We start from the raw sequence: 20,342 nt of genomic DNA on the forward strand, positions 1-20,342 counted from the left end.
TTCAATTGAAATGGTTGAATAAATTGTTTTTATGAAACCAATATTGTGTTATTGGTGTTAATGATGACTAAGGTCTGACCTACAGTTATACATGCTATGGTTTCATCATTTTCACGCAGATTTGTGGATCCTGATCTCCTCGTATTGCCTATTTGGTGTTCCTGTTTCCCTTCTCAACCATTAGATTGGGTTGAAGTACACTTGTCTTCGTCACGAATTGAAAAAAAATACAAAAACCGGCAGCGTGGCCAGCCTGGCAGATAATCCACCAGATTGCCCGGCTAGTCACGCTTTGAGGATTCTGTCAGATGGTAAGGCCCGTCAGATGACATATTCTGAAGAAGACTGGAGAAACAGTCAAAACATGTCAAGGTAAAACTACATCTTATATCCATCTCATTGTCTTACGAAAAGAACATATACCCTAATTTGCGAGATTCTCTACAAAATACTATAACGTGGCTGCACGGTGGTGCAGTGGTTAGCACTGTCGCCTCCTAGCAAGAAGGTTCCAGTTCCGAGTCCTGGCTCGGGCACGGGATCTTTCTGTGTGGAGTCTGCATATTCTCCCTGTGCCTGCGTGGGTTCTCTCTGGTACTCCAGCTTCCTCCCACCGTCCAAAGACATGCAATTGAGGACTAGGCTGATTGGATTCTCTAAATTGACCGTAGGTATGAATGTGAGTGTGAATGGTTGTTTGTCTCTCTGTGTTGGCCCTGCGATGGACTGGTGACCTGTCCAGAGTGAACCCTGCCTCTCGCCCGTAGACGCTGGGATAGGCTCCACCCCCCGCAACCCTTAACAGGAATAAGTGGAAGACAATGGATGGATGGTTGGATACTATAACTTTGAATAGTTTGAGAAACTGCCATAGGCTATTTGGACATCACAGCACAAGAGCAAGTAAAATATTGTATCACTATTATATTACTATCAGTCATTTGTCGCACTTGAGCTCCAGGTTTCAGGTTGGCTGTTTCAGCCAGTATTCATGTGGCATGTTGGGGGGAATTGATCTAGCATCTATGTGCCAGTTTGTTGAAGATCCTCCTGAGTTTCATGGACACTCCTATCTCATAAGAAAACAATGCTGTTCCTTTTTGTCTTTTCCTCTCAGTCTGCTCTGAATTTCTTGCATGTCTTGACAAAGGCCCAGTTGGGATAGCTGCAGCTTTTTAGGCTTTCTCTGATGTGCTTCTGTTCCTTCTCTTTTCCCTGTGTCCATGTGGGTATATTCTATACATGGTTAATCGTCTGAAAACCTCCAACTTGTGCTTCAGGGGTGGTGGGCGTTGATCAGCAAATATGAATTTTATCAAAACAACAATTACACTCCCCTGTCTCTCTGTGGGCTGCCTCCGGATGGGGGTTGCTGCTACTGTGTTTTTCTGCGGGTTCTGGCATGGGGTGGGCCTGGGGCTCCCTGTGTTCTGGGGGTTGCTGGGTGCCTGGCTTGATCCTGACCTGCCTGCTATCCTGGGCCTTGGGCATGTTGTTCTGGTCCCCCACATCAGCTTCAGTCAGCTACCCACAGCATCCAATGACAAACCGTAGCATACACATACACACGGTGCACAACTGATACATAACCACACACTCATACATTAATTTTACATTATATTAAACAAAATGGTAAATTTGCATTGGAAATCCTGCAACCAATGTTTTTTTCTGTTGTTATTATTGTTACTGTTGTTTTTTTTGCTATTGTTGTTTTTGTGTCCCCCCCCCCTCCTGTCTTCCCTATCCTGTCCCTGCTCTCTCTTTCTATCCACTCCTGAGCCTCAGTCTGGTAGCTTTATCAATGAACCAACACCATTCTCAATAAAGTTAAACACAGATGGTGATAGGAGGAGTTTATCAGATTCCTCCTTTGCAGAGTAAAACTGCTTCAGCACAACAAGGCACCAGGAACATTTATACTGCCTGCCCCAGCTGCTGAACAGGACAGGTTTAAAAAACAAAACAAAGCAATTACACAAATAGTTTGCACAACACAGGAGAGCCAACACCTCAGGTCAAGACTCTTGACACTTGAAACTGAAAAAAGGGATATTACCGTAAATTCCGGACGATAGAGCGCACCGTTATATAAGCCGCAGATGCTTATTTTAGGGAAAAAATCAACTTTGTACACATATAAGCCACACCGGTAAAAAAGCCGCGGTGCACGGCGGAAACACCTCGGCCGCCCGTTCTCGCGTTTTTACCCAGTCTTCCAGAGCGTTTTCAAGTCCGGACCATCTGCTATTATGACCTCTGAAAGCTTTTGTCGTCTTTTTGCATTGGGTCAGTTCGTCATGTTGCCGCCTCCAGCGTCTCACCATCGATTCGTTTATGCCAAACTTACGTGCTGCAGCTCTATTTCCATCTTTAACCGCCAGATTGATTGCCTTTAACTGGAAAGCTGCATCATAAGCATTCCTTCTTCTGCTCTCCATCTTGAGGGTGAGTACAAATGACTGAAAATATCGTGTGATGCTCTTTTTACACTGCACCGCGGCATGGACTGGACACTCCAAGTACAGTACTTTGAGAAATTACCATAACATTTGGCTAGGAATTTGTACACATCTTACACAGAGAAGACGGATAGTTTAAAAGAGGAGTTAAGGAATTTAGCTATGTCAAACTGGAGCAGAGGAGATAGCCCTCATCATTACCTGTCCCCCATCTACAATATCATCCAGATCATCTTCCCTAGAAAAGTCAACACCCTTGGGTCTTCAAACTTGGATCCTCCTGTCCCAAATGATCCACATAGGTACCAGTTTGATCAACAAACCCCAATTAATCCACATAGATGTTGGGTGAGGCAGTGACTCGTGACAATTCTGAAACCCAGAGCTCACTTTCATGCAGTCAAAAAAGCCTGCAACCTCCCACCAGTGACTTTGAACTGAATAAGCTCCTTGGATGAGAGGAAAATTGTCCTCAAGGAAACTGAATCAGTCCAGTTGACTATGACAACAGACAGTTATTACGGGATAAGCATTATGTCACTATCCACAATAAATTCTTGGGCTATTTTTTACAACATGCTCCGTGGTTAACTGTGTATACGTGCCATCTGCTTTTCACTGCTGGAAATTAAACGTTTCAAACTTAATTACAAATGTGAAACTGGTTTGCTGTTCACTGTCCATCCACATATATAGCCTTTATTTTGTGATGTAATAAAGTCACCATGGATTCTAAAAGAAAACTGAACAAGAGCATTACTACTTTGCACTAAATTATTACTTAGCAAGCACTATTACTTGCTAATCATAATGTTACCACATCTTCAATTCAGCTGAAAACACACTGCTAAGTAAAATCTGCGGTGCGATATTGTCCCTCACCGAATTGGTGACAAAGATGGTTCCTTCTCTATCCAAACAATACCATTTAATTAACAATGCAGAAACATTCATCCTCTCCTGGAAAGGTTGCTCACATCTTTGCCTCATCAGTTTTATCACAACTTACTGGCAACTCCCGACAACTTGAGACCTTGCAAGTTCTCTTAAAAAACTAGGGGGTTAAGGGAGATTCTTAGCTTTAAGATATGTGGTAATTGACATCAGTTTGAAAGTATGAGTACATTTCCTGAATTCTCAGGATTTAAGACTAAAATTGCCCTTCAAAAGCTCAATTATTTAGTGCCCAGTTCTCCTCACTCTGCTGCATGGGTACTGAAACATTCAGGAGAAGTGTGGATTTTGAGAATCTCAACTTGAAGAGAATTATGCTGGATACATTGAACAACACAACTTGGCACAGAATGGTCTAAATGTGGATTTGATCAGAAACCTTGCCATTAAATTAGGGGTTTCCAAACTTTTATAATTTTTCATCAGACCAGACGTAGCCAAACCAAGACATGTCCATGATTGGGTTCAAGAGGCAGGGTGTAATTAAGTGTGTTGAATTGCTAATGTGCCATTCTTCTATGAGTAATAGAACAAAATTAGTTATTTGGCAAACTCAAATATATAATTTTATTCGCATAACAATGTTTTGGTCATTTATGTGCAAAAATTATTTAGTGGAAAATATTCTCATTTCCTGACAGTTTTCTAGTAAAAATTAGACTGACTCCAAAATGAATGTACAACAGTTTGTCTGGCCTGTGTACAAAAACAATAAAGGTTGAATTTATGTTGAACACAATTTTCCTTGGTCTCTGACTGGATATTTTCATTTTTTCTTCTCCTTCTAGTTAACAAGGTCAAACATTGAGCAAAATATTAACTGGGTCTGAATGTCCTTTGGCCATCAGTATTTACAGCCCATTTGTTGTGACGTTACTGATTAAACACAGTAAATGCTCTTTAGAAGGGTTGCCAAGACTGTTCTTATGCCTTTCCCATTTTTTTTTATGCCCAATTTACTGGTCTTATTTCGTCAAACAAACTTGACTCATGCTGTGTAATTAAAGTTTGCTTACCTCATATGAATCACTTATTTTACCACCAATTACCACTGGACATTTTATAAGGGATAATAAGTACATTGCAGGCTTAATTGGTTGATGAACTTCTCAAAATCACAGGGCGTCATATAATAAAACAAGAGTGAATAAGTGAAATTTAAAACCTGGAAATTAATATGAAAATCATGAAGGCATATTGGAACTAGAAGTACATAAATGTAGACAGTACCTGGAGGCTTTACGTAATATAGTCAAGATGAACTGTTGAAATAATAAAATCATAAATCACTGCTAGAGGAAAGGTGTGGCCATGGCTGTTCACACTAGAATGGACTGCACTTGACAGAGAGGGACCGCGGGAGAGCGGGGACAGACAGAGTCAGGCTGCTGAGGAATTTGTAGGATGTCAAAGGTAGGTGAGATTCTATAGTCATGAATGTATTTTAGAAACTGACAGTAAGGGAGCAAACTCGCATAACAGTTTTTGTATGTATTCTTTGAAAGAGGAAATCCATTTGTTGTGTTCAAAAACAGAAAATTCTTAATGTTTTTGGTGTGAGAAGTTAAAGTTGTTAAACATGTATCCATGTATTCTGTCATTTTAAAATGCAAATTTCAAAATTAATATTGATCAAATGGTTCTGTATGATATCCACTGCGTAAATTGTTACCGACGCAATGTTTCTGGCTCTGACTCCGGGCTGCATTTTCAGTATGAATGTCAATCAGGTACATTCACTTTCACTGTAAAATGACATAAAACATTGGTCCTGTAAATTAATGTTGATTCTTTTCAATGCATTCAGGTGTAGGTGTCAAAGATTTACCATCTTCAGTTTTTATCTTTTGCTCTTTCTCTTAACTAGCATGCCAACAGTCCCAACTATGACAACATATGCTTTCAGCATGAGGAAATACCACCCTCATATGGTGCTCAACCAGGCTGTGTTGTCTTCCCTCCTATGGCCATGAATGCACACCATGTTGTGACACCTGGATCATCACACGGCACAGAACAAAAGAAAGGTACAGAAAAGTCACGTATTAATGTTTTTTGTGAGGTGGTGCAGCCCTGAGAAAAGATGAATTTATGTAAAAGATATATATGTGTGTGTATGTATGTATATGTATATGTATGTATGTATATGTATGTATGTATATATATGTATATGTGTATATATGTATCTACATGTATGTGTGTGTGTATATTTATGTATACACACATATATGTCATTACATTGTATGAAAGAAGCACATTTTTCCACGTTCTGGCAAATTTCTGTGTAATGTCAAAAATATAGTCATGATGAGCTGTACAGAACATTTCTGAGAACAGTGCAACATGATATCTGCAACTCCAGCCTCCATATATTGAGCCAACTAACAGCCTTATCCTGGAATGCTGGAAAGTTATCATAAAACCATTCTGGATCACAGGAGCAGACACAATCCTCAGGATTTTAAATGCATCTCTAAGACTAAAAAGCAGAGGGAGACAGGAATGGGAGTAATGCTGACTTTTTTCAGACTCTTTTACACTCTCGTAGATTACATGCAGTATAAGAAGAGTTATTCACCTCGAGCACATTTCCATTTCCTTTACTGTGTGCTTTGTTTTTTCCATAACCTTTTCTTTTAATATGTGAAACAATGTTAATTTAAATGGAACATGATGATTTTCAGCATGCATTATTTATAGCTGACTGCCAGTTAGCTGCAATGTCACATACCATCTCAATACTTATCAAATACAAACTCAAAAATGGTTCAATGTACACTCAGAGGAGAGAGAAGTATCTACAGTATCTGCTTGCACATGTCTGGTAAAAGTCAAGCCAATTTTGTTTGTATAGCGCCAAATCAAAACAAAAGTTGTCTAATGACAAGTACAAGTAGAGTAGGTGAGGCATCACACTCCTTCAGTTAATTAACACCCAACAATTCTCAGTGAGCAAGCACATCTTGCAACAGTGGTGATGAAAGCCTTCCTTTTAACAGGCAGGAACTTCAAGCAGATCCAGACTCAATGGGAATGGCTATGTGCTTTGAGTGGTTGGGGGGAAAGTGAGCGGGAGAGCGGGGCAGAGACAGATAATGGAAAAAGACATATAGAGAAGGGAAGACAGGGACAGAGATAAATGGAGAGAGAATGGTGAGAGAACGACAGACAGATGAGGGTACGAATGGACTGGAAGGAGAAATATGGCAAACAATAACAACAAATAGCTAACAATGATCACATCTTCAGGTTACACAAACAATCAATTTCAGCATAATATGACCAATTGGAACCATCACCTTATCGTGGGGGAGGAGTTTGAGTGCCCTAGTGACCCTAGGAACTATGCTGTCTGGGGCATTTTGCCCCTAGGAGGGTCACCCAAGGCAGACTGGTCCTAGGCGAAGGGCCAGACAAAGAACGGTTCAACAAACCCCTCATGGAAATTAAACCTACGTGTTTGTGTACCCAGCCCCGAGGGGCACTGGGGCCCCACCCTGGAGCCAGGCCTGGGGTAGGGGCTCGATGGGAGTGCCTGGTGGCCGGGCCTTAGTTCATGGGGTCCGGCTGGGCCTAGCCTGAAAGGGATACATGGACATGTCCTCCTGTGGACCCACCACCAGTGGGAGGAACCGGAAGGGTCCGGTGCAATGTGGTTTGGGCAGCAGTCCCAAAGCCTTGGCTCTCTGATCCCCAGGCATGGAAGCTGGCTTTTGGGACATGGACTGTTACCTCTCCGGCAGGGAAGGAGCCAGAGCCGGTGGAAGAGATTGAGCATTACCGGCTAGATATAGATGGCCTCACCTCAACACATAGCTCCAGCTCCAGGTCTGGGTTAGGGTTGGGGTTCGTCCTTGAGAGGGGTTGGACTCTCTCCTTCGCTGGAGTTGTTCCAGGTGAGAGGCAGAGGGCCGGGGTGGGCTTTTTGATAACCCCCAGACACTCTGCCTTTATGTTGGGGTTTACCCCGGTGGACAAAAGGGTTGCTTCCTTGCGCCTTTGGGTCTGGAAACAGGTCCTGACTGTTGTCTGCGCTTACGCGCCAAACAGCAGTTCAGAGTACCCACCCGTTTTAGAGTCCTTGAGTGCTGGATGGTGCCCCGACTGGGGACTCATTGTCCTACTAGGGGACTTCAACACTCACATTGGCAATGACAGCGTGACCTAGAGGGACGTGATTGGGAGGAACGGCAGGCCTGACCTGAACCAGAGTGGTGTGCACTTATTGGACTTCTGTGCAAGTTGCAGTTTGTCCATAACTAACACCATGTTGGAACATAAGGATGCCCACTGGTGCACATGGCACCAGGACATCCTAAGTCATAGGTCTATGATCGATTTTATAGTTGTGTCATCTGACCTGCGACCGCATGTTCTGGACACTCAGGTGAAGAGAGGAGCGGAGCCGTCAACTGATCACCATCTGGTGGTGAGTTGGATCAGGTGGCAGGGGAAGATGCCATGCGGGCCTGGCAGGCCCAAATGAGCAGTGAGGATTTGCTGGGAACCCCTGGTCGAAGAACCTGTCAGAATGATCTTCAACTCTCACTTCCGGCAGAGTTTTGACCACATCCCAGGGGCAGTGGGGGACATTGAGTCCGAATGGGCCATATTCGTCTCTGCCATTGTCGAGGTGGCTGTTGTGAGCTGTGGCCGTAAGGCAGCTGGGGCCGGTCACGGCAATAATACTTGAACCTGCTGGTGGACACCAGAGGTGAGGGGAGCCGTCAGGCTGAAGAAGGAGGCTTACAGGGCATGGTTGGCCTGTGGGTCTCCAGAGGCAGCCAACCGGTACCAGCAGGCCAAACTGTGTGCAGCCATGGCAAACACCAAGGCAAAAACTCGGGCCTGGGAGGAGTTCAGTGAGCCCATGGAGAATGACTATCGGTCAGCTCCAAAAAGGTTCTGGCAAACCGTCCGTTGCCTCGGGGGGGAAGGTGGCAACTTGCCCACACAGTTTACGGTGGGGATGGGAGGCTGCCGACAGGAGCTAATTGGGTGGTAGAAGGAATACTTTGTGAAACTCCTCAATCCTACCAACACATGCTCCATGGATGAGACAGAGTTTGGTGAGAGCTCCAGTGGTGGATGAGATCCGTTCTGGGTATCTCAAGGCTCTGGATGTTGTGGGGCTGTCTTGGTTGACACGTCTCTCGGGAGGTGTCCCATGCATTTCCAACCGGGAGAAGGCCTTGGGCCGACCCAGGACACGCTGGAGGGATTATATCTCTCAGCTGGCCTGGGAAGGCCTTAGGATTCCCCCAGAAGAGCTGGTGGACGTGGCTGGGTAGAGGACAGTCTGGGATTCCTTGCTGAGGCTGCTGCCCCGCGACCTGGACCAATCTACTTTGACGACGACGATGGTGACCAATTATGTGCTAGCAAACAGAATACTGATGTTTATGCTAGTACTCTATTGAGAATACTGATGTAAATATTATTATTACTACGACTGATACTAATACTCCTCAAAAAATTGGTACCTTAAAATCAAAGTTATTTCTGCAGCTATTTCGTGGTGTTTAAATATGAAATATTGTTTTCTTTTTTTTTTTCTTTTTCTTTTTTTTTACCTGTCCTGTTCAGTAGCTGAGGCAAGCAGCATCAGTGTTCCTGGTGCCTTGTTGTACTGAAGCAGTTTTATTGTGCATAGGAGGAATCTGATAAACTCCTCCTATTGCCATTTATGTTTAACTTTATTAGGAATGGTGTTGGTTCATTGATGAAGCTAACGGGCTGAGGCTCAGGAGTGGACAGGAAGAGAGAACAGGGACAGGACAGTGAAGACAAGGGGGAGGGGGGAGACAAAAAAACAACAACAGCAATAGCAGAAAACAACAACAACAACAAAAACACTAAAACAAACAAAGACAAAAAAAACAATAAATATTATATAACAGAAATATTGTTTTCTTACAGGAATTAACACATGTCCCTTGAAACGTATCCTTTGCATATCCTTGAGCAGCGCTGTGGTTCTGGCCATAATCGGCATCTTGCTCTGGTACTTCTGTAAGTTACTGTGATGCTTAGTTCAGAAAGTCAACTATGATCTTGAAGGTGTATGGTATACTGAATAGTATGCTTGTGTGCAGTATACTACCAGTGTTTGCTGGGGAAGTCATGCAGAAGGGGTGGGGCATGTCTGAGCTTCTCCCAGTGGTGTGATGGAATCAAAGACTGTTCATATGGAGAAGATGAAGCTCAGTGCTGTAAGAGCCTATTAAACACCTCAGTCCTTGAGCACTCATCTGCCTTTGTGTTTGGTCAATAGAAGACTGTCTTCTTGTCTTTACAGTTCGCCTACATGGAACCAACTTCTTGCTGGAGAGTTACTCCTCAGATAGCCAGTCGTGGATACCTGTGTGTGCTGACAACTGGGATGACAACTATGGGAGAGCTGTGTGTGTGCAGATGGGATATAAGAGGTGTTGATGATTTAATATATCTGTGGATCAGCAGCTTTTTTTTTGAAGGACCATGCCAACTTTTTGGAAAATACCCTCACTCTCCAATTTTGGAGGCAGACAAGTAAATGGTTGCCCTTTTCTCCTCATTGTCTCTTACAAAATCAAAGTTATGATGAAGTGCTGTGTTAAATCACTGCGCATGGACAAAAAATAGTTATGGGTATGAATCTGACTCTGAAAAAACAGCTTTTAATATTCAAACTTTTCCTTTTTTTTTTTTAAAGTAACACACCTCTAGTTGTATTGATGCAGGAAAGTATTATCCATCCATTTTTCCCGCTTTCAACTGCAAGATGGCGCGGACGTGTCGAGATGCCGTCGTGACTGCTCCGCATCGACTGTGCTTTTTGTTTATTTTCTTCGTTACACTGAGCTCTTTTATTCCGTTTTGTTACATTCGACCACAGCTCACCGCTCAACTTCGCCAGTAGGTCCAGCTACCTATATTGGAAAGTTTTGAAGGACAGCTCTACCTGGCCGAAGGAGATCTTATGGAGCACGGAGCAGGGGAAATGGCCACCAAAGTCGCGATGGAAAAAACACAGAGGGAAACGTGCCGGTATCAAACAGGCTGCGTGCACGAGCACACTACCCTACCCTGCCCAGTATCCTGCTGGCCAACGTCCAATCTATGGACAACAAGTTGGATAACATCAGGGCTCGAGTTCGCTTCCAGCGAGACATGAGGAACTGCAACATCCTTTGTTGCACGGAGACATGGCTCACACCGAAGGTGCCGGACCATGCCGTTCGCCCAGCCGAAACATTCTCGGTGTTTCGCATGGACAGAACGAAAGACTCCGGCAAATCAAGAGGTGGTGGAGTGTGTTTCATGACCAACAACAGCTGGTGCGATCCAAGGAATGATACTGTTCTGTCGCACTCATGCTCACCGGATCTTGAACATCTGGCAATCCTCTGTCGCCCCTTCTATCTGCCCCGAGAGTTCTCCACGGTCATCATCCTCGGCATCTATATTCCACTGCAGGTGGACATGGACATTGCTCTCACCACCCTACATGACTATATGAACAGACACTACGTTAAGCACCCAGACACTGCCCTCATCGTGGCTGGTGACGTCAGCAAGGCTAACCTCAAAAAGGTTCTACCCAACTTTTTCCAGCATGTCACATGTCCAATGAGGGGAGACAACATTCTGGACCACTGCTACACCCCATTCAAGGAAGGATACAAAGCCACACCACTACCGGCTTTTGGGAAGGCTGACCACTACGCCATTTTCCTCCTTCCAAAATACGAACAAAGGCTGCAACGTGAACCCCAGGTATCGTGAGAGGTCAGATGCTGGTCCGCCCAATCAGAGGCCACATTGCAGGACGCACTGAGTGACGTAGACTGGGACATGTTCTGCGAGAATTAGCGAGACGTCGACGAGTTTCCGGATGTGGTTCCGTGCTTTCTCGGCAAACTGCTAGACGATACCATCCCTATGGTGACTGTGAAGGTTTTTCCTAATCAGAAGCCGTGGGTGGATAAGTCTATCCGGGGAGCTCTGAATGCACGTACCGCTGTGTACAACGAAGGGCTCAAGACCGGCGACATGTCACCCTACAAAGCAGCAGGCTACAAGCTCAGGAAAGCTGTGAAAGTGGCGAAGAGGCGACACAGGGACAAAGTGGAAGGACAACTGTGTGACCGCGACCACAGATGCATGTGGCAAGGACTGCGGACGATGACGGATTACAATGGACGTGTGAGCACTGCGGCTGTGGCGGACTCTTCGCTGGTGGAGGAACTGAACACCTTCTTCACTCGCTTTGAGGCTGCCGGTGCTCGTGTTAGCACAGTGGCTAGCGCCGGTGAGGAGAACCGCCCCCTTTCACTCTCGGAGCACGAAGTAAGAAGAGCTCTGAGACGAGTGAACAGCAGGAAGGCAGCCGGCCCCGATGGCATCCACGGGCGTCTGCTGAAGTCCTGCGCAGACCAGCTAGCCCCCGTGTTCACGACCATATTCAATCTGTCCCTTATCCACTCTGTCGTCCCCACCTGCCTAAAGAAGTCCACCATTATCCCTGTGCCAAAGAAGACCAACCCTGCCTGTCTGAACGACTACCGCCCTGTTGCCCTGACCTCCGTAGTGATGAAGTGTTTCGAGAGACTTATTAAGACTTCATCTGCTCATCACTACCGGACACTCTGGACCCCCTGCAGTTTGCCTATCGCCCCGGTAGGAGTACTGACGACGCCATCACCCATGTCCTCCACTCCACCCTCTCCCACCTGGACATCCGCAAAGGGAACTATGTGCGCCTGCAGTTTATTGATTACAGCTCAGCCTTTAACACCATAGTTCCTCAGAGACTGGTTACCAAGCTGGTGGATCTAGGGCTGAATCCCTCACTCTGCTCCTGGGTCCATAGCTTCCTGACTGGCAGACAACAGGTGGTGAAGGTTGGTGTGCACACATTCACACCTCTAACCCTCAACACTGGAGCCCCCCAAGGCTGTGTGCTGAGCCCTCTGCTGTACCCCCTGTACACCCATGACTGTTCTTCATCTTACCAATCCAACATCATTGTGAAATTCTCAGATGACACAGTGGTGTTAGGCCTGATCTCCAACAACAACGAGACGGCCTATCTGGAAGAGGTGGAGCTGCTTTCCTCATGGTGTAAGGACAACAACCTGGACTTGAACATCACCAAAACCAAGGAGGTGGCGGTTGACTTCAGGAGAGGGCGGCAGGGGATCCAGTATGCACCGCTCAAGATCTAGGGGAATCCGGTGGAGAGAGTGAGCAGCTACAGGTATCTCGGGGTACTCATCTCAGAGGACCTGTCTTGGACTACGCACACCTCCAACCTGGTGAAGAAGGCGAGGCAGCATTTATTCCATCTCAGGAGGCTCAGGAAATGCAAGGTCTCCAGTAAGCTGCTGTGTACTTTCTACACCGCCACAGTAGGGTCTGTACTTTCTGCGAGCATCACTACCTGGTACGGCAGCTGCAGCTCTCAGGACAGAAAGGCTCTACACCGAGTCATCCGTTGTGCTGAACGCATCACCCGCACTGCACTGCCCGGCCTCCAGGACATCTACAACCAGCGGTGCAGGTCCAGGGCAAGACGGATCATCAAAGACACACTCACCATCCCAACCATAGACTGCTAGAATGGTTGCCCTCAGGCAAGAGGCTTCGCTCCATCAGGGCCAGGACGGAGAGGCTGAAAAGGAGCTTCTTCCCCCAAGCCACTCGGACCCTGAACTCGTCATTACACACCCCTTAACTGACTGCACAACACCCTCTGATCAGACTGTGCAGCATCGGACAATTTCACTGGTCACCTTACCTGTTTACGTATGTTGTACATAGCCTCTGTTAACTGCTTACTTGCACATAGGAGTCTTTTTATTGGAGTATTTATTTATTTATCTAATTCTATTTTTGTTTTCTCTTTACCATAAAGCATTTTTTTAACTTTATTATTATTTTTTCTTACATATTTGTGTTATATTTATATTCAGTTTCGCTAGCACAGAAGTCACTTTCATTTCACTGCCACTGTACCAGTACATTTAGGCATGTGACAAATAAAAACTTGAATCTTGAATCTAAGCCAAGAGACTCAGACTTCCCTCTCCCCAGCTTCTATTTTTCCAGCACTTGCGGGTATTCCAAGGACTTTCCAGGAATAGTGGCTCTTCCCACCCTTATCTCTAAGGGAAAGCACAGCCACCCTCTGAAGAAAACTCATTTCAGCTGCTTGTACCCGGGATCACGTCCTTTCGGTCTTTACCCAAAGTGACCATAGGTGGGGGTAGGAATGTAGATTGACCAGTAAATTGAGAGCTTTACCTTTCGGCTCAGCTCCCTCTTCACTACGACAGACGGATGCAGATGTCACTCTCCATGGCCTTCTTGAACTCCTTCCATGAGCCAGAAAGGCCAAATAGGACTCTTATAGCTTGACAGCATCCCTCACAGCTGGTGTCCACCAATGTGATCTAGGTATTGCCACAACAGGCACCAACCACCTTACGCAACAGCTCCAATCAGGTGCCTCGACAATGCTGCCTCCCTCGGAACATGAGCTGAAACTCCTTCTGATGAGAGACTCTGCCAGATGCTCACAGCAGACCCTCATAATATGTTTTGGCCTGCCAGGAATGGCCAGTGACCCCCCCCCCCCCCACACACACACACACACACACACACCATTGGATCAACTCATCACCAGGTGGTGGTCAGTTGACAACTCTGCTCCTCTCTTCACCTGAATGTGGAGACTACCCTCTCATCTCATCATAGGGTTAAACTCCAACAAACAATGGGACCCCCGAGGGGCAACAAGTATTGCCCCACCTGACCATGGCCTCTCACTGCTTGCAATGCCAGTATGGAAGAGAATTCAACCCCTCTTGAGAGTACTGGTTCCAGAGCCCCTACTGTGCGTTGAGGTGAGTCCGACTATATTTAGCTGGAACTTCTCAAACTCCTGCTCCAACTCAGGCTCCTTCCCTATTAGAGAGGCGGCATTCCATGTACCCAGAGCCAGCTTCTGCAGCTGAGGATCAGACCGCCAAGGTCTCCACTCTCAGACGAGAGAGGAGAGAAGGGTATCTTTCTACTTGTCTGGCACTAAAAATGATGAAAAACAAATATATTTCCCAAAATTTTGCAAATATACATTGGATAATCTTAAGCAAAAGACTAAAAGATACCATATTTAATATGGTAGTTGATTGTGAAATGTATCAGTGATGCATATTTTTGGTCCCCAGGGAGGATTATATGACCTCCAGCCAAACCAATGCAGGCTGTTTGGCCTCAAGTGGATACATGAAGCTGAAACCTGGAAGTACCCATGGATCCCATATTCAGTCCCAGCTGACTCTGAGGTTTACCAGCCTCCCCCTCACTTAATATTTTCCATATCTTCGTATTTCACTGTCTGATAATGCTTGATATTTTTGTCATGTTCCAGAAATAAAGATTTTTGTTGTCTTCTCCTTTGCAGCCAAAATTGCTCAGAAAGAGCTGTCAAGCTTCGTTGTATATGTAAGCCACTACTTAACTGTCACATATTGTCACATAATTGTAAATGTGCAAAACTGGTTAGATAAATTGAGACAATTATTTTGACAGCAAAGGGGAGGAAGAAGGAAGGAAGGAAACCAATTTTGAAGGAGAGTTTTCGAAAAACTGAGAATGTTATTTAATAGAACAGCCAAAAATGTTGTGGTTGATGGTGAAAATATGCATCCATCCAATTTCTACTGTATTTCCTGTTAAGGGTGGGGGGGAGCCTATCCCAGCTACTACCAGGGCGAGAGGTGAGGTACACCCTGGATTGGTTGCCAGTCCATCACAGGGCTAACACAGATAGCCAGACAACCATTCACTGTCACACCAATTTTAGAGTCTCCAGTTAACCTGGTCCCTTCTTGCATGTCTTTGGACTGTGGGCGGAAGTCAGAGTACCCACAGAGAAGCCATGCAGGAACAGGGAGAACTTGCAAACTCCACACAGAAAGTCCCCATGCTCAAGCCGGGGAACGAACCCAGAACCTTCTTGCTGTGAGGTGACAGTGCTGACCACCGCAACACTGTACCAGTTCTGGTGATAAATATTATAACCCAAAGTCTCAGGTTTAGTCTTACAATTGGTGGAAGTTGCTGCATAAACATGATAAAGTTCCTGAGAGTATTTGAGTCCTTTTTAAAATATGTGTTATACAACTTTATTCAACTTGATTAATTTGATTTAAAGAAGTTGTTTTCTAACATTTATTATTTAAGCAGTAATCGAAGTGGAGGACTGACTGACTGATACCACATCACGAGTGTGGTTTAAAAAAACAGATGACTTCTGTTTCAAGATGAAACCACATAGGAGAGCAACATATGTCTTTTCTGGCAATAGGCACAATAAAGTCATTGTTTACATCCTTAGGCTGTGGAGAGAGTGCTGCAGTCCCCAGCACTCGTATTGTAGGTGGTACTGAAGCTGTAAATGGAGCTTGGCCATGGCAGGTCAGTCTCCAGATTTCTGGCAAGCATCTTTGTGGAGGCTCCATTATCAGCCCAAAATGGATCCTTTCTGCTGCACACTGCTTCCAAAAGTGAGCATTTACTCCTCTCATTCCTATAGCTGAGATATTCCTTATTATTGTGCTTGAATGTCCAGTTTGTCTTTGTGAAAACTCCTTTTTTTTCCTGTGCTGTCAGTGCATTGTTCAGTTAAAATGGCTGCACTTTTGTGTGTCATTAATTCTAAATATTTATGCTGCCCAGCATGAACATTTGGGCTTGCCCTCCTCCAGAGACAACCAAAAGTGCTGTTTTTCCAAGCAGCTCATTACAACATGTTTTGACTTTATGCAACCTGTTGCAACAATTTAAATAACAGCAGTCAGTGTGTCATTTTAAACTGAAAGGTCCTGAAAATAGAGATCTGTTTTGCTCCGTGTTTATGGTGACTTCACTAGACACTGCTTTATTTTCAGTGGTGTTTCATAGAGATGTTTTACCTCAACCACAGTCATTTCTTAACCCTAACCTTGTAGCTGTTGTGCCAAAACATAACCAGAACCACAGCATTGTCTAAATGATCTTATAATATTGTATATTCCTCCTAAAAGGGATTTCTGTTTATTGCTCTCAGATGTCACTGCAGACATTCTATGGTCTGGTCATTTGTGTGTACCAGGGAAAATACACTTTTTTTTGGTGAAGTTGACAGGAGTCAACAGGAAGGGTCATTTGTGTTTCTAATATCGTATAGATCCTCAGGGAAAGGTCCTCTCCTTTTTTTTAGCTTCATAATCCATACTGAGGAAGAATCACACATAGTATATCACTGGGAAAAGCACTGGGAAAAAATAACATCATGTTATAACTTCTTCCCACTCCAAAAGTGAGCTAACATCAAGTGCAATAAAATAAAAAAAGACATGACAGTTGTAAATATTTATGTTGCAGGAAATAGGATGTATAACATGGTTTATAATGCAGATGAAAATGACTACACAATATAATGTAATATGGGAGCATTTAAAAGAAATTAAACATGTAAAAAACATTGCAGATGAGAGCACACAACTTAACACCTCAATTTATTTCTCTCTTGTGTGACTACTGTTACTTACCTCTTTGTGGCAGGTACTCTAAACCCAACATGTGGATGGTGTATGCTGGGGATGTGAGCTTGTTTAACTTGAGCTTTTACCTTGGTCAAAGAGTTCACAAAATCATCAATCATGAAAACTTTGACAAAGATACCAACAACAATGACATTGCTCTTCTAATGCTTGAAAATTCTCTGACCCTCACACGTAAGTACTTAAATTTTGATGAACCGATGAATTATAGCATTAGTTTTATATTGATAATGGCTGTTACTCCTTAGGAACAGTGAAGCCAGTGTGCCTCCCCAACATTGGCATGGACCTCTCTGCTGGACATTCAGCCTGGATTACAGGTTGGGGAGCATTGGCCTCATCTGGTAAGGCACCTTTATCTGCATTCGTGAGATGGCTGCAAAGACATATTTTCCATTCCTTCTAGTAAACTATTTGTTTAGATGTTTGCTCACCTGTTTTTAGGACAAGTGCATTGTCCAGTATAATTAACATCTTCTTTTTCTAGCTGTAAGTGACATCCTCCATGCTTTCAGCTAAAAAAATAAGTTAACAATAACCCCTCCTATTCTGCGCTTATGTGAATGAACATAGCTGAGCCAGTTGGTTCATCTGGAAGCGCCAGCTATCACATTAGGAACTTTAATGAAATACTGACTAAATGTCAAGCATGATTCATCTTCCTTAGGACCATACCCAGACAAACTGAACCAGGCTGAGGTGACCATCTACAGCAGAGACACTTGTAACAACCCTAACATGTTAAATGGAGAAATTACTGAGGCCATGATCTGTGCTGGGAAACTGCAGGGGGGTGTAGATTCATGTCAGGTGAGTTGGACTTGTCTCTGTCTTATTCTCACTCACATATACCATGTCATAAGGTATGTATTGTTGATGTGTGCTGCAGGGTGACAGTGGAGGACCCTTGGTGGTCAAGAAGGCAGACATATGGTGGCTGACAGGAGACACTAGCTGGGGAATTGGATGTGCTTGGAAGAACAAACCTGGGGTTTATGGCAATGTAACACACTTTCTTGACTGGATATACCTGCAAATGCAGGTACAGTGAGTTAATGAAACAATCCGATTAACACTAACAGGGTTCCCATTCTTTCCCTTAAATTATTTTCAAGGACATTTTCAGCGGCTACAGAGACAACGTATTATGTCATACACTACTACATTTCTCTGTCCCCCTCATACTTTGGAGGTGTTCTTTTCTACAGTTGTAATTTGCAGTTACCCAGATTGATTCCATGTTTATTACTCATACATTTGGTGTGCAGTCTATGGCTATACTTTATCTATGAAAAATAATTATGATAAATGTATCATAGAATAATGCAAACATCCTCAGATTACAGTGTGGCACTTTATTAGCATGACATATGAGTGTAACAATGGTCAACTGGGCAATTCCCAGTTCAACTTTCTCTTCTCTCTGACTTTTTCTCCTGCACTTCCTCTAAAAATATTTGCATATTTTCAATAAATGACTGAGAAAAAATTTCCTCAGTTTACTTACCTATCTTACAGCTTCATTTTTCAAACATAATAAAAATCAAAATCACTGCAAAAATAGCCAAGCAAAACATAAATTGTCATAAATATAATGAAATATCAAAATAAAATTTTATCTTGCAGTGCAAAGAGGTCAATATAAACAAAGTAATGTCATTCAAATTGTTCAGTTTTTGTAGTGTCTTGACACTCTCCTGCAGGCTTTTCAGTGTTTGTGCTAGAGCTTCCAGCTCTTCCTTTTCCTCAGTCAAACTTCTGCGATATGCATTTGATTTAGTCAGTAATGTGAAGTCCTGTTTTTTTTTCTGCATTCACTGCCATTTTGTCTGCTTCTTTCTGCATCATCTCGCTGCTTGTCATTATTCTTCTCTGTTTAGCTGTCGCATTTTCTATTTCTTGGTGGTGTTCAATACACTGAAGTCATTGGTAAATAAATAAATATGGCACTGTATTGTAACATTTGATGTCAGACAAAAAGCTATTTCTTTGACTTAGCTATTTAGAGATCTAGTTAGATAATCAGTATGCCAACAGCTAGCTAAGGGGCAAATCACAACAGTGTTTTAAATCCTTATCTTAAAACATATACAATTGCTACATTTCAAGCCCAAATGTTGAATAAATATACTCGAAGACACTTAACGTTCCTAAAAATATATTTTCCCAATCAAATAACATAGTATATGACTGTCCCATATTAGCCAAATCATGCTGTCCCACTTTTGAAACAACTGTTTCTTAGGTGTCCCACATTTGTCAGTGTCCCATATTACACTAATCCACCCACATTGTTTTTATTCACTTATTTTCCGTTTCTATAGACAGACAATAATACAAGTGTGAAATACTGATTGAAACGTGGCCCAATTCCCTAGACCGGCCCACACTGGGCCCACAAAGGTCCAGTGCAGGCCCGAGTGGGCAGCCCGCACAGGGCCTGTAAGACTTTGCTCATTGGCAATATGCTGGCCCCTTAGTACTGGCCCTGCAATGGCAGCCCTAACTAAACCCACGGGGCACCTGTTCTGGCCCTGCGATGGCCCGCAGTGGACAGCCCTAACTAAACCCACGGGGCACCTGCACTGGCCCTGCGATGGCCCGCAGTGGACAGCCCTAACTTAACCCACGGGGCGCCTGCACTGGCCCTGTGAGGGCCCGCAGCAGGCAGCCCTAACTAAACCTACAGGAGACCTGCACTGGCCCTGCGATGGCCCCCAGTGGACAGCCCTTATTTAGCCTTCACTAGGCCCTCATTTAGCCCACACTGATATTGCTGGTACTTACCCTGCTAATCATACATACATAAATACACTAGTTTCACACATCTAAAATGGATGCACTCACTGATTCTCGCTTGTGTCAAAAACGCACGATTCAATAAACACACACACATAACACACTTGAGTTCTTTTTTATACCAAACTTTATTTGCACTTAACTGGTACATTACGGCTGCACGGTGGTGGAGTGCACTGTGGCCTCACAGCAAGAAGGTTCCTGGTTCGAGTCCCGGCTCGGGCGCGGGATCTTTCTGTGTGGAGTTTGCATGTTCTCCCCGTGCCTGCGTGGGTTCTCTCCGGGCACTCTGGCTTCCTCCCTCCATCCAAAGACATGCAATTTGGGGACTAGGCTGATTGGATACTCTAAATTGACCGTAGGTATGAATGTGAGTGTGGATGGTTGTTCGTCTCTGTATGTTGGCCCTGCGATGGCCTGGCGATCTGTCCAGGGTGTACCCCGCCTCTCGCCCGTAGATGCTGGGATAGGCTCCAGCCCCCCCGTGACCCTTACTAGTAGGAATAAGCGGAAGATGACGATGGATGGTACATTA

General features: G+C 44.3%; 1 protein-coding gene across 3 annotated transcripts; it reads left to right on the forward strand.

The window, feature by feature from the left end:
• Positions 1-172: 172 nt before the first annotated feature.
• Positions 173-20,046, forward strand: tmprss2 (transmembrane serine protease 2). 3 transcript variants are annotated; one of them, XM_086225921.1, is made up of 12 exons: positions 173-2,448; positions 5,284-5,443; positions 9,336-9,428; positions 9,512-9,628; positions 9,715-9,844; positions 14,630-14,746; positions 14,866-14,906; positions 15,802-15,970; positions 17,010-17,182; positions 17,257-17,352; positions 17,676-17,818; positions 17,898-20,046. In XM_086225921.1, exons 2-12 carry the CDS (start codon positions 5,380-5,382, stop codon positions 18,057-18,059), a joined length of 1,305 nt encoding a protein of 434 aa, XP_086082047.1. In that variant the 5' UTR covers positions 173-2,448; positions 5,284-5,379; the 3' UTR covers positions 18,060-20,046. The 3 variants fall into 3 exon arrangements, with proteins under 3 accessions (XP_086082047.1, XP_086082048.1, XP_086082049.1); XM_086225922.1 differs by having other exon boundaries at positions 5,323-5,443; XM_086225923.1 differs by lacking the exons at positions 9,336-9,428; positions 9,512-9,628.
• Positions 20,047-20,342: the final 296 nt, after the last annotated feature.

The sequence above is a fragment of the Aulostomus chinensis genome, chromosome 15 (assembly GCF_037954235.1).
Source record: "Aulostomus chinensis isolate RoL2024-O1b breed Wild chromosome 15, RoL_Achi_v1.0, whole genome shotgun sequence".
Classification (NCBI taxonomy): Eukaryota; Metazoa; Chordata; class Actinopteri; order Syngnathiformes; family Aulostomidae; genus Aulostomus; species Aulostomus chinensis.

What these genes read in the sequence shown, in the direction of transcription:
- tmprss2 (XM_086225921.1), top strand. Translation starts at nt 5,380, where the DNA reads ATGGCCATGAATGCACACCATGTTGTGACACCTGGATCATCACACGGC. An exon ending in AAATTCTCTGACCCTCACAC is followed by an intron (nt 17,183 to 17,256) that starts GTAAGTACTTAA and finishes GTTACTCCTTAG; the next exon opens with GAACAGTGAAGCCAGTGTGC. An exon ending in GGGGTGTAGATTCATGTCAG is followed by an intron (nt 17,819 to 17,897) that starts GTGAGTTGGACT and finishes TGTGTGCTGCAG; the next exon opens with GGTGACAGTGGAGGACCCTT.